We start from the raw sequence: 14,605 nt of genomic DNA, 5'->3' as shown, positions 1-14,605 counted from the left end.
GGGAGGGGGCTGGGCAGCGAGGAGGGCTTGCAGTTCCCATCATAGAGATAAGACAGGGCTGGGTTGGGGCATAGAGACAAGGTGCTGTAGGCTAGTTGTTCTCAGATGTCCCTGGACAGTATCTACATAGCCGGAACCTGTTAGAAATGTAGATTCTCCGGCCTGTGCCCAGACCCGCACCAAAAACTGTGGAGCCCAGCAAGCTCTGGTTTCATAAACCTTCCAGGTGATTCTGATGCCCACAAAAATTTGCACATCACTCCTATGGGCCTTTACTCTGGGCAAGACTAGAAGTTTTGGAGGATCTGGACCTCAGGAAGACTGTGGTCTGACCTAATGACTCACAGTGCTGTGTGGAAGAACGGACCAGGCCAAGGGTGGAAGCAGAGAGAGTACTCAGAGGCCGTCGCAGTAACCCAGATGGATGGGGGTGGGGACTAGGACTGTAGCGGTTTGGAGAGGGTGGTGTGAGAGAGATAGAGAGAGACAGAAACAGGCAGGTGACTCTTCTGAGTAACAGAGAGCCACCCCAAACCCAGCAGAACTAGCTATAGCTCGCGGGGGTGATATCGCGTTGCCTCCCGCGCTGCAGAGTGACCTTCCTGATCTCTTCCCTCTCCTCCAACAGTACCAGATTTTCATTCCAATGGTGAACAAAGTCCTGGTGCGACACCGAATTAACCATCAGCGCTACGACGTCCTCATCTGCAGAATCGTGAAGGTGAACTGCGCTGGGTTTCTGTCCCAGAGTCCTCCGCTGTCTCTCCGCATGGGTCTGGGAACACATCTGGCTTTTTAGCTCTAAAATAGCGATGGGCAGGCAGCTTCTGTAGAGACAGCAGGCTCTTTCCAGATCTGTAGATGGCGTGGGCTCCGCAGCAGTGATGGGCCCCTGCTGCCTGCGTGCAGAAGAACAGGAGCCTGGCCGCCTCCCTGTGCACTTCTGCTGAGGGACCCCAGGAATGCTTCTCGAATTTGCACATGCTACAAAATAGTCCCCTTCCTTTGATTCCCCCCGCCCTTGGCTCCCTGGCCATACAAAACCAGGCAGCGGGCTATTCGCGGCCCCCCCCCCCCCCCCGGCTCATAGCACTTGGTCCCTGGGATCCTGGCCCATAGCACTAGCTTTGCCAGCTGCATGCTCATCCTGCCGAGTCCGTGCTGTCCCTGACCAAGAGCGACCGGCAGACATGGGTCTGCAGTGGGGAATGTAGCCCACCTGTGGTTCATTTGGTCCGTGCATGTAACCTTTTCCTTCCTGCTGATGTCCTGATGCTTTCAGAAGGTGCAACCCTCCCAAGGCTTAAGGTTGTTTTCTTACCTGGGAGAACCTAGCAGAGTTGCAGGGTTTGTCTGTGGCTCTCTGGTTGCAGGGATACACCCTTGCTGACGAAGAAGAGGACCCCTTGATTTACCAGCACCGAATGCTGAGGAGTGGCCAAGGGGATGCGCTGGCTAGCGGGCCGGTCGAAACGGGACCCATGAAGAAACTGCACGTCAGCACCATCAACCTCCAAAAGGTCCATGATTTCCCGAGGGGGTTGGGGGGTGCTTGGAAGGGAGAGCACAGCTCTTCTCTCTTGTTCCGAACTCTTCGCTCTTGCTGCCACCAGTTCAAAACAGCCAAAGACCAGCCCAAGCATTTTTCCGAAACTCTAGATACCATGAACTTAGGTCATTTTGTCTTTTTCCGGGTGTCCAAATGATATGTTTTTTAAAATTAAGGATCATTGTAGAACAAAATTCTAAGCTTCCTTGGAGCTCTGATAGTAGAATCCTTTGTTGCAAATACCATTCTCATTTTTTACGTGAATGGAACAAAACCAGTGAGACCCTTCCTTAGCCCTGAGACCGGCCAGCTCTGTAGAGCAGTGTGTCTCAGACTCCTGAAACTCCCAGGACTGCGAGGGACTGAGGAAAATGCGTGTTCTGAATGGAGCAGTCCGAGGTCAGGCCTACATTCCGCATTTTTACCAAAGTCCTAAGTCATGCCAGTGCTACCGGGCCAAGGACCGTACTTTGAAGAACAGACTTTTTGATCTTTGCAGATAAATACTGAGTTCTTTCTGCTGACGAAAGCCCGGGATGTAGCTGGCTTCTCACCACATATGCCTCCAGCCATCCATTTAAAAACAGGCCGTTTCAAAGCATCGCTGGTCGATCTGAGCAGGGTCATTGTAGTTATGTCACTGAGTTAAATAATTTCCCACGTTTCGCATCAGCATCAGTGCTTCTGGTGACTGTGAGCAGCGCCTGTCTGGAGTCCCACTTGGTGGCATTCTTCCTTTCTTAGTGGTTAGTCCACAGCAGCTGCACTTGCACGATGGCAGGGGACCGAGGTAGAGAACTGGGCAGGACTGGGTCCCTGCTAACTTGTTCTCTTCTTTTGGCCAAGCCCGTAAAGATTTGAACACACACCTGTGTGTGAGTGCGTGTGTGTGTGCGTGTGTGTTCGCACACAGCTGGGGGGGTGGGGTGCTGGGGCCACTGGGGCGCTAGGGCCACAGCTGGGGCCACTGACTGCCGAGCCAGCCTTCACCCAGACACGCAGCTATAAGGTGGCCATTGCCGAGAAGGGTTGGGTGATGTACGAGGGAAGTGGTGAAAGACCCCTGGGGCAGGGGCGATGCTGCTTTCCCTCCATGGAGCATGTCACTGCTAGTCCAAGGCTACAGGAAAAGGAGGGGCCCCCAGGTCCTCAGGCGGTCGTTGAGGTGATCCTGCTGACACCTCACCCCTCAGGGCGGGGCCAGGCGGAGAAGCCAGATGCACATTGCCACCCAGATGTTTTCCGCCTGCCTGGGTTCAGAATGTCCTTCCAGCCAGGCAGCTGTCCACCCTCTTAGAGCCGTGTCCTGACTGTTTTAGGAAACTCCCCGGTAGGCGAGGCTGCTTCCAGGAAGGTTGGCTTTCTACGCAGGCCTTGCAAAAAGAAGCATGACCTTTGCCAAACAGGAAAAAGAGTTTCTAGTGTGTCTCACCTGAGAGCAGATCCAGTCCAGGAACCCTAAGCAGACTCTCTTGCACTACTCTCAGCCAGGTTTGTGCCTTCACACACTCGTGCGTGGGCAGCCTGGGGTCGGTGCAGGGACCAGTGTGACCCACTTTCCAAGTAACAGCGCACCGCCTCCAGGGTGCCTGCCAGGATTTTCAGCAGCCTTCCCGTCTGAGGAGAAGCTATTTGGACTTACCCCCTAAGTGAATAGGCTGGCAGGAGGTCTGTTGGTGTCGCGGGCCTCACCAGAGGGGACAGTCAGCCTTGACTGGTGGCGGAGGGCAGCTGACGGGCCTTGACACAGTTACCACGGAACCCAGAGAAGCGAGAGTGGATGAGGTTTTAAATGAAAGAAGAGCAGGGAGGGGCCCACTTGGGGGCCTTAGCCTGTTTGATAGATCATGCAGTTGTCCGTGAAGCTAAGGTTTCCAGAGACTTCTTTGTGACCATTTCTCAAACAGTGACAGGGACAGCACTGACAACCGCCAGCATCTGTGCAGGGCTTTCCGCGTGTCGGGCGCTGGTACAAGCTCGTTAGTGTATTGACTCACTTACCCTTCACCCTGAGAGTTAGATGCTCTCGCTCCCGCCGGCATCTTGCAGAGAAGTCGATATTGAGGTCCTGAAAGGTTGAGTGATTTGCCCAAAGTCGCCCAGTAAATGCGGGAGCCGGGGTTTGACCAAGGGACCATGACTTCAGAGCCCCGTCTCTTAACTACCACCCAAGCACGGCTTCTGCCCCAACCAGGCGCGGCCTCACGTCACTAGAGGGAAAAGACTTTCGTGGTTCCCCCTTGTGTATGTTCAACTTTTGAAATGCCGTGCGCTACAGAGCAGCTATCCGGAGACCCTTTGTGTAGGAAGGAAGCCAGAGGCCTCTCCAGAGAACAGGACTTGCTATTCCCGTTTTGTTCAACAGAACAAAGTTCAGAAATCAAGTAACTAGTGTCGCCCTTCCTCCTGGTTCAGGGTGCTCATCGTATCATCAGAATTGTGCACGTAATTTTTCAGTTTGTCCCTTAACGTCTCTGTCTCAGTTTCTGACATAAAACTGTAATTTAATATGGTATCGCTCATTTGTAACTCATCAGAAGCCACAGCCCGTCTCCAGTTTATCCCAGGAAGGTGATGGGTTGAGTCATTGATGGGCAGGTGGTGTAGCTCACGGGCATCTCTTCCACTCCCTGGACCACTTCCTTGGAGAACCTCTGCTCTGACTTACTCAGTTTGCCTAGCTTAGGGAGGACATGTGTCCATTCTGCTGAAAAAATCTTTGAAGAATATATTTTAAAAGTTCGGGCTAGGCCAGCTCAAAGAGATGTTGTTTTGATTATAAGAGCAACCATTTTTGCTCATCTGTTCCAGCTGGGCTCTTTAGACATTTTATCCCTTGATGCAGAAGACTGAGGCCCCGATGCAACATACAAGCGATTTTTCCAGAGTGTCCCAGCTGCCGGGTGGCGGAGCCAGGATGCCAGCTGGTGTCCCTGACTTAACAAGAATAGGCACTTACAGGAACACTAACTTTGTGCCAAGCACAGGTATAAATCCGTGACACATATTAATTACTCCTAGAAACACCCTAGGAGGTGAACTGTTATCCTCATTTTACAAGTGAGGAAACAGGCCCAAGAGAAGAGAAGTAACTTGCCCAAGGTCAGACAGCCAATGAGTTCGATAACAGCCTTTTGAACTCAGGCCGCCGACCTCCAGAGTGCAGCCGGGGCCACGACGCGGTGCTGCCCGTCTCCAGAGCCAGGGTCTTCCCATCCACCTCCCTCAGCTTCCCCTGGCCGGAACTCGTGATGCCTGGAACGCTCAGTTTTGAGGAACGTTGGAGGGGATAAATCAGAAAGTAAAAATTAAATCTGTTCAACTCCTTTTGTCTCATTCCACCCCGGTGCCGTGTGCGCTGGGCTCCGACTCGTGTCTGAGTGTGATGTGATTCACGCTGTTGTGAACCTGACGATTTTGCCTCTCCCCATGTGACCCTTTGTTGTCGACTGAGCCAGTGTCCTAGTGCAGAGCACCCGGGGCCCATCGCACACTGCAGGGGCCATTAGGCCTTGTCGAATGCGCCCTGCGTGTGACGGGCCCATCCATTGTGGGTCTGTAGAGCTTTCTGCTTTGCTGATAGAGTCCAGCCCAAATGACTTGTAAAACAGTATTTGTCAGTATCATGCTCTATGCCAGAGGTTGCTGCTTTTGTTTTGTGGCCTCTGATTAAATATTACTCTCTTGTATTTGTGCTCTGGGGGACTTTTGTCATGAGAGGTATGGTTTTATTAAATCAAAGACAGAATCATCTTTAAATAGACGAGGGCTCTTTACAGTTGGCCCTGGAAGCTGATGGTTTTCCATTGTTGCCTGGGGGATCACAGGCCTGGGGAGCTGCCAGGAGGGTCTCCAAAGATGACTGGCTGGAGTGGCTGAGGCGGCTGAGTCTGGAGCTCCTGAAGGACTCCTCGTCGCCTTCCCTGCGCTCGTGCTGGGCCCTGGCTCAGGCCTACAACCCGATGGCCAGGTACGTCCGCTGCGTCGGGGTGGGATCAAGAGGATCGCACAGAAAAGACCGTATGTAAGAATTCTTATGGGCGAGGACTGTGGAAAGGCCTGGTATTTTTAATTTTGCCAATTTGTGGAGGAAAAAAAAGGGCAGATTGAACAAGCTTATATTCTAGGAGAACCATCCATCTTAACCTTGCTAGCAGACCTTTCCTTAGTAGATTTGGGTCCAAAATCTTAATTATAAAGTCATTTATAGTTCTGGAAAAAACTATGTAATGGTTTAGTATAACTGCTTTCCAATAATAATGACTTCTATTTACTGCTATATTTACAAACACCCCCAAACTTACTGGTCTTAAACAACGGTCATTTGTTTTACTCAGAGATCTGCAGTTTGGACGTGACCTGTGGGGACAGCTTGTCTCTGCAGCAGTGACAGTGGGGGTGTTGGTCCAGGGGCCGGGGGACCCACTTCCAGCATACGGCTCATTCTCCTGTCTGGCAGGTTGAGGCTTTCACATGGGAACTGCCGTGGCGAGGGGCTTTGGTTCCTCTCCCTGTGGGTCCTTCTGTGGGGTGCTTGGGCTTCCTCGCAGAATACTGGCAGGTTTGCAAGAGTGAACGTGCCCAAGGGAACGAGGCAGAAGTATATGGAGTTTATAGGACCTGGCCTTGGAAGTCACACAGTTTGACTTCTGCCACACTCTGTTGTTCAAGGCAGTCACAGAAGCCCACTCAGATTCGAGGGAAGGAGCTACGGATGCCATCTCCGGACAGGGAGATCGTAGAAGAGCGTGTGCAACAGCAGATGCTGTTGTAGCCATCTTCGGGAAACAGAATTGGCCGTAAAATAATACTGTTTTAAATAACAAGTCTTAAGCCATTAAAGATTTGGTTTATAATCTTTGCATATAGAAGGTTTACAGTAAAACGTAAATAAACAAAATGGGATACAAAACTATGAAAATGTGTGACTTCACCTATTCAAAAACACATGTACGTGGAAAAAGACTAGAAAGTAATAGAATAGTGATTAAGTGGGAAGGTCTAAGGAGTAGTTATTGTCTCTGTGTTCCTTTCCCTGTTTTCCCAGTTTGTCTACAATGGATGGTTGTTATTTGTAATGAGGAAGTGGTATTTTTCATGCACAAAAATAGTTCCTAAGATCCCCCTAACTCCACAGTGTGCAGATTTTGTATGCTCAGCTGACGTCATGTACCTCTCCTGTTACAAGTCACTTCTGAGCACAGTGTCATCCCAGAGAGGCTTGGGGCAGACATACACCCACGTGTTTATCCCCACAGTGCCAAGGGTGCTCGTTTGGGATCCGGTGTGGCCTTGCATGTAGGTCAGAAAGTGTATATTTTAATCTACACACGACTTCTTTTGGGCTTCCTGTTACCCTTTAGGTTTCAAATTTTGTTTTTCCCAGCAGATTCCAAAATTATATACATTGGTCTGACTTAACCTTTATATTGTGTAATAGAAAGTGCGTGTAGAGGCATCAAATGCTCAGCCCATATGTTATAAGCGTATCTTACAGTTTCCAGCTCGCTTCCCCCAGCATTCATCTAAAAAAGGGGATGAGATTAAAGTTCAGATATCAGGCAAATACGCCAGTCCATAAAATAGTTGTAGTAATCTTAGAAACGGCACCTCCTTTCCAGGCCTTGGTCAGTCTCCAGCAGTTGTCTTGGCTTGGAGGGCCTTTCGAGAATTTAGGGATTGGGATGCTGTCTTCTAACACTTCTGGTTTCTTAAGTTGTGGTGTCTTGTTTGAGGCCATTCAACTAAGGATTCTGGTTGTATGTTGAAAAGCAGTCACAGGGGCTGCCTTTGCTTCTCCCATCTCACCTGAGCAGCGTCCCAAGGATCCTTGGAAGATTATTCTGTTCTGAAGCTGTTAATGCCAGCTTCTGTGTTGTAAGTCCCCTTTCTGTTCTCCCCTCCCATGAAGAAAGAAGATGGGAAAACTGCCAAGAGGCAGTGGAGACAGGCGGTTTAGCTCTGCCCTGCTTGCTCCTCCTGCGCTCTCACACAGCTTCCCGTGTAGCCCAGTGTCTGTGCTTGAGCCATAAAACCAGTAGTCGCTAGCTACGCATGGTTGCATCGAGGTAACCACAATGAAATAAAACTTAAAATTCCATTCCTTGGTCACACTCAGCACAGTTCAAGTACTCAGTGGCTAATAGCTACCCTATTGGGCAGGAAAGATAGACCATTTCCAGCAAGTCCTGTTGGACATCATTGACCTGTACATGCAAAATCAGTGGTGCCGGGAGTAAGATTAGTAAGTGACTTTGTGGCGCCAGGCAGAGGCACGAGAAACATTTCCAACATCTTTTTTCCACTCCTCTCTGCCTCCAGGGATCTTTTTAATGCTGCATTTGTGTCCTGCTGGTCTGAGCTGAATGAGGACCAGCAGGATGAACTCATCAGAAGCATCGAGTTGGCCCTCACCTCGCAGGACATCGCCGAAGTCACGCAGACCCTCTTAAACTTGGCCGAATTCATGGAACACAGTGACAAGGTGAGGCTTTGCCCCTTTGTCCAGGTGGAGCCCGACAGGAAGCTGGTGGGAGGGGAGAAGCCCTCCCGGCAGCCTCTCCCGTTCACGCCCAGCTTCTGTTTTCTTACGCTCTGGGTTCTGCTCTTCCCTAGGGCCCCCTGCCCTTGAGAGACGACAATGGCATTGTCCTGCTCGGGGAGAGAGCTGCCAAGTGCCGAGCCTACGCCAAAGCACTGCACTACAAAGAACTGGAGTTCCAGAAAGGGCCCACCCCCGCCATCCTCGAGTCTCTCATCAGGTAGGCTCTAACCCCTTTCTAATTGTTGCCTTCCTCTCTCCCCCCACGGCCTGCCACCAAAGCAGGGTAGTCACGTGGAGGCTCCTGCTCTGCGAATTCTGCCATCGGGTCCGGGCCAGCACGTTTAAATGAGATGCGGTCGCAGGTGGCTCTCCCCACTCTCGGAGCTGTGCCTGGCCTTTCTGTTGACCCTCAGCACACGGGTTCTTGTTGTTTTCCAACCTGTGCTGGCTTGTCCCGGTGACATCAGTCCTGAAGCTGTTCTGAGGCGGCAGCAGCCTAGGAGCAGTAGAGGTTAACGGGTCTGATCGCACTCTCGGTTCGGAGCAGGAAATACTGGTTGCAGTGCCTCGGGGGCCTCTGGGGTTTTATCGCCCGAGTCGTTCTCCCTGGTGTTCGAGTCGAACAGGAGAGCGACCTCTGAGATTCAGTGATCTTTTCCTGGCCTTGGCGACAGTCTCTCCTCTCCGAAGTTGGTTTTGCGTCTTCTGGGTATGGAAAAAATAGGTTGTTTAATCAGTTTTCTGCTGTTATGAAATTAGAAGCAGCCTCACATGTTAGCTCCAGCTCCCAGAGAACTGTTTGCTTCCCCTAATGATTATCAGAGAATATTAACTCTGGGATCTAATTATCTTCGTGTAAATGCTAACATGCTTGATTAGTTCACTACAGATAGTTGAGGGGAAAATCACCCAGCTAATAAGTACCCCTTCGAGGCTGAAGCAGTCTGCTGTGTGTGGTGCTTCTTCCGTTTGAGAGACTCATCAAGTAGCCAGCTTCTGTGCCAGCTCTGCTCTTAAGTAAATGCTAAAAGTGTTCCTTTAAACACTTTAAAAAGTGACCAAAATGATAGAAATAGAATCAGGATTTTGTCTAAATAAGGTGAGCTTAGAGAGGCTGTTGATTTCTAAAATGCCACATATTAACAGTTATTAGACATGCTGTCCCTGTGGAGTAGGCTTTCATTCCTAAAGGTACAGCAGATAGGAAAACCTGCATTTCTTCCTCCCGTCCCTGGTGTAGGTGACACCATCTTCCTTGATAATTGATGGAAAATCTGGCAGAGGAATATAATAACGTCAGTGTCCAATAACTAGTTTTGCATGTTAATTTCCTTGCTGGCCTTTTTCAGTTTGACACCGCTCTGAAAGTCCCCTCATCCCGCCCCAGGGCTTCTACCGTATCCGAGACAGTCACAAGAGAATTAATGTGTATACAGGTTTGCAATAGGAAGATACAGTGAGAGCCCTGGAAAGTGTTCAAGGCTGTTAACCATGTAAGCCAATATAACTGAAAATATATACTCAATTTCCTGCAGATTGATCTCGACTTTAAGCACAAACCAGTGGAAGCCTGTGCTCCCAGGCCATGCCAGGGCTCTGAGCCATGTGGTTTTGTCCCAGCCTAATGGAGCTCGGCTTGCAGTCCGGCCTCTTCGCTTGTCTTCCCGTCTTCCTCCATTTGCAGCTTTTCCCACTTGCTTTTGTGAAACTGCTTTTCCTAATAGCGCCATGGCAGTGCCCTGCCATCATTGTCACTGCAGACAGTTTTAAGAAACAGCCTTAGACAAGGCTGCTTTTAGAGAATGTGTGCTCAGCACTAGCCCAGTCCTCTGCATGGGCCTCCTGGAAACTCCTCCCCGAGGGGTGTCCATGGTGGGGGGTGGACATATGTCCCCGAGTTTTCACTTGGGTTCCATGTTGGAGGCATCACTCTTCAGTGAGAAATTAAGCTCACAGTGGCCACCAGGAAGCTCACAGCTCAGTCCTGGCCTACCTCTAATAGAATTTTCCCTACTCCTGCTTTCCCTTCACTGTCCACTCTTTTAAAGTTTATTCTAGTACATACATTTGAGTCAACTGCCTCATATTCTCTTTGAAATAATCAGGTTCACAAAAACATCTTTGCAAAGCTATTTCCTACTTTTGGTTTTTGTTTTTTTTTTTTTTTTTTTTTTTTAAGATTTTATTTATTTATTTGACAGAGAGAAATCATAAGTAGATGGAGAGGCAGGCAGAGAGAGAGAGAGAGGGAAGCAGGCTCTCCGCTGAGCAGAGAGCCCGATGCGGGACTCGATCCCAGGACTCTGAGATCATGACCTGAGCCGAAGGCAGCGGCTTAACCCACTGAGCCACGCAGGCTCCCAACCTACTTTTGGTTTTTGTCTTAAAAAGCTGTGCTATGCTGACAGTTCTGTTCTCTTGCTACTGGATCAATTGTCTGACTGCCTGCCTATTGATGTTTTTGCCTGTCTGCTCCAGGACAAATTAAACCCCACATGTAATCCCCAAACCAGACTAACACTGAGACGGTATGAACTATTCACATCTCCTCAGAGCTTATATATGTCAGTAAGTGTAATCACTTCTTAAGGGAACAGAAGACTAAATGGGTATTGGATTCTCTGTAAGTATACACATGCATACACACACAGCTGGCTTTTACTTGGTTGGCCTGTAGCATTGGGATAAGGGCAGGTGGCCTGCTTACTTAGACCATTCAGGCCACTGTTAACAAATTACCATGACCCGGGGGGACTTATACAACAAACACTTCTCACAGTCCTGGGAAGCTGGGAAGTCCAAGGTCAAGGTGCCGGCATGGTTGAGCTGTGGTGAGCAGCCTCTTCCAGGTTGTCCGATGGATGACTGCTCTCTGTGTATTCAGGTGCCGGAAAGCAGAGAAAAAGCTCTTTGGGCTCTCTTTAATGAGGGCTCTATCCTCGTGGCCTAATCACCTCCCAAAGCCCCCCCCCCCACTCCAAATACCATCACGTGGGGATTAGGCTTCAACATAGGAGTTCTGGGGATATAAACATCCGGTCCACTGATTCCTCCCTGGCCCCCCAAAATGCATGTCCTTCTCAAATGCAAAATACATTCATTCCATCACAACCACCCTGAAGTCTTAACTCATCTGGGATCAGCTCGTGTAAATAAGTCTCATGTACATACCATCTAAATCAGGGATAGGGGTGAGGCCCTAGGTACAGTTCCTCCTGAGGCAGAATTTGTCTCCAGCTGCAAACCTCTGAAAACAAGTTACGTACTTCTAGAGTACGCTGCTGGCATGGTAACAGGAGAGACATCCCCATTCCGAAAGAAATGGGGAAGAAGGAGAGGATGACAGATCCCAAGCAAGTCCAAAACCAAGCCAGGCAAACTTCATGAGATCTCCAGGCTTGAGAGTAATCTGTTTTGGCTGGATAGTCTGCCTCTGGGCACACTGGGGGAGTCTACCAGGCCTGTTAAAAGCAAGGCAGTGGTCATCTTTTTTAAAAATAAGCAGGCAGCCCTCATGATCCCTGGATCACTTCGGGATCATTCTTTTCTCCTCTTGAAGAACAGTACGTGTTCACAGCCAAGTAGCTCCGTAATTGTGTCCTGTAAAATCCACGAAGTTTGAGAGCCTTCCTTCATTCCTTCCTGCCTCTATCCCCTTCTGTTCTGTCTCACGGTTTCCGTGCCAGAGTAGCTGATGCAGTCCACGGTTCACAGCGCACTGACCGCCTTAGCAGAGCCTCGCGTGGCCATATCCCCTGTGTTCTCTTCCAAACACACGTGCTCATTTCTTTTAGTACAGGTTGGCTGAACATTTCCCAGCTCTTCACGTTCCGGCTCCTTGTTGCTTAATCTGCATTCACGTCGTTTCCCTCCTCTCGTTTTCCTCCAAGCCGCCCCTCTGCACTTTGCTGAGCAGTCTCCTCGGCGAACACCCAGTGGCACTGCTCACAAGCTCTGCCTTCCTCAGGGCACTGGGACACGAGCACCATCAGATCGTCTGCCAGTCCACAACAGGAGGTTCCGTGTCTCTGTTATCCGCTCACCGTTCCTCATTCCTGTCTGAGAACTCATCGGAGTGGCCTTTACCAATACTTAACCCATGCCCCTACTGCCCTTCTGTCCACGGTCACATGGGTGCTCTCTCAAAAGACAGAAGCTCTCTCTCTAGCTCTCCTTGTCTTTCTGGGCTCTCCCCGCCTCTGCCCGTCACCTTGTGCCAGAGCCACTCCACACCGTTAGGTGCGTCCGGTGCAGCAGCGCCCCGGCTCTCAGCACCAGTTCCTGCGTCAGTCCGCTGGGGCCGCTCTTACAAAAAGCCGCAGACCGGGGGGCTTCGGCGTTCGTTTCTCACAGTGCCGGGGGCTGGACGGTCCACGGTCAGGGTCCAGCACATTGGGTGCTGGTGAGCATCGCTTCCAGATTGCCACACGGCCACCCTCTCCTTGTGTCCTCAGGTGATGGAAAGCAGAGCACAGCTGTCTGTCGGGGGGAGGCCTTTCATCAGGGCCGCGGTTCCATCCGTGAGCCACTCCCCCCGCATGACCCAGTCACCTCCTGCAGGCCCTGCTTCCAAATACTGTCACATTGCGGATTGGCCTCGACAGAGGAATTTGAGGGGGATATACACATCCGGTCCATTGTACTTGCCTTTCTTTCTCGCTGTAAGAAGAAGAAAAGGTCTCATCAAAGCTGGTGCTTTCACTGCCCAGCCCCTGACAAGTAATCCCATTTTTTTTTTTTAAAGATGTTATTTATTTATTTGACAGGGAGAGATAACAAGTAGGCAGAGAGGCAGAGAGAGAGGAGGAAGCAGGCTCCCCACGGAGCAGAGAGCCCAACGTGGGGCTCGATCCCAGAACCCCGAGATCATGACCCAAGCCCAAGGCAGAGGCTTTAACCCATTGAGCCACCCAGGCGCCCAAGTAATCCCATTTTTAAAAAAAGTTCTGATTGAGACAGCAGAATGAAAATGAAGAACGGTGGCCAGTGCTTGCGAGGTCGACATTCTGCTCTCATACCGCCTTCTCTCTTACATCGTAGAGGATGCAACAAAACGTTCTTTACTTCCAGGGATGACACGGAGCTCTCCTTTGGTTCCTGGTGGTTCTGTCCTCCTTAAGGTCAGAGACTGTACCGACCTCGTCTCTGAACCCTCGGTGCTGACCTCAGCTGCTCCAGAAGGGTACTAGAGAAGCAGTCGTTCCGTTCCGAACGCGCGCTGTAGGTCGCATGGCTGGCACGTCCTGTTCTCTAACAACTACTCTCCCCTTCCCCTCGGCCGCATTCTCTACAGGTTTTCCCAGAGGGGTGAAGGGAGCCACAGATGCCGACGTCAAGCCTCAGTTTTTTGTAGGGGGGTTGTTTGTTTTATGCCAACATTTTTTCCCCCAACATTAACCTCGTCACGGGAAGTTCATCCTCTGTTTACTCAGTTGTGTGTATGTAAAAATGTGAGTAAGTTTCCGCAGCTATAGGTTTTGATTAGTAAAGTTTAGATGCCCCCACTTTTATTGAGGAATAATAAACACATATAATTGTATATATTTAGAATGTACAACTTGCTGCCTCAATAGACATTATGGAATGATTGTCAAGCTCAAGATCATTAACACGTCCATCACCTCACATTGTTAACCCTCGTGTGTGTGCGATGAGAACACTTAAGACCTACTCTCAGCAGCTTTCAAATACACGACACTGTCCTCTGACGGGTCACTGTGCTGTATATTAGATCCTCAGAACCTACTTGTCTTACAGCTGGACGTCAGAACCTACTTGTCTTACAGCTGGACGTCTGTGCCCTTCAACCCCTGTCTCCGCATCTCCCCATCTCTCTGCATCCGCTGGCAACCATGGTTCTGTTCTGTTTCTATGAAATCAGATGGTAGTTTGTTTTGCTTTGTTTTAATGATTTTACATGTAAGTGATACCATACAATATTTTTCTTCTTATTATTTTACTTAGTGTAATGCCCTCAGATTTGTCCATGTCATCAACAACAGCAGCATTTCCTTTTTTTATGGCTAAATAATGTTCCTTTTTGTATGTGTGACATTTTCTTTATCCACTCATCTGTCAGTGGACACGTGGGTTGTTCCATGCCTTGGCTATCGTGAATAATGATGCAGTGAACATGGGAGTGCAGATAACTCTTCGAGATACTGGTATCTTTTCCTTTGGATGTATACCTAGAAGTGGAATTGCTGGATCATATGGGCGTTTTACTTCTAATTTCTTGAAGAACCACCAGACTTTTCCATAGTGGCTGTACCCATCTGCATTCCTACCACCAACGACAACAGTTCTCTGTTCTCCACATCCTCACCAACACTTGCTGCCTCTTGCCTTTTTGACAACAGCCATTTTACAAGGTGTGAGAAGATAGTCTCATTGGGTGGTTTTGATTTGCCTGTCCCTGAAGATGAGTGATGCTGATGATGTTTTCATGTGTCTAGTGGCCATTCCAAGAATGTCTTTTTTGGAAAAGTGTCTATTCAGGTCCTTTGCCCATT

The 14,605-nt window shown here is 49.7% G+C and overlaps 1 protein-coding gene across 2 annotated transcripts in view; it reads left to right on the top strand.

Moving 5' to 3' along the window:
• MTOR (mechanistic target of rapamycin kinase) overlaps positions 1–14,605 on the top strand; it is a 126,310-nt gene that overhangs the window by 47,712 nt on the left and 63,993 nt on the right. For both annotated transcript variants that reach the window (XM_059375478.1, XM_059375479.1), the window contains exons 24-28: positions 629–721; positions 1,374–1,520; positions 5,377–5,519; positions 7,871–8,033; positions 8,165–8,310. In XM_059375478.1, the coding sequence (XP_059231461.1) occupies positions 629–721; positions 1,374–1,520; positions 5,377–5,519; positions 7,871–8,033; positions 8,165–8,310 (692 nt within the window). The remainder of the gene's footprint in view (positions 1–628; positions 722–1,373; positions 1,521–5,376; positions 5,520–7,870; positions 8,034–8,164; positions 8,311–14,605) is intronic.

Source organism: Mustela nigripes, chromosome 14, assembly GCF_022355385.1.
Source record: "Mustela nigripes isolate SB6536 chromosome 14, MUSNIG.SB6536, whole genome shotgun sequence".
Taxonomy (NCBI): domain Eukaryota; kingdom Metazoa; phylum Chordata; class Mammalia; order Carnivora; family Mustelidae; genus Mustela; species Mustela nigripes.
The sequence above is the reverse complement of the archived record's forward strand: the minus strand, read 5'-3'. Positions and strand labels throughout refer to the sequence as shown.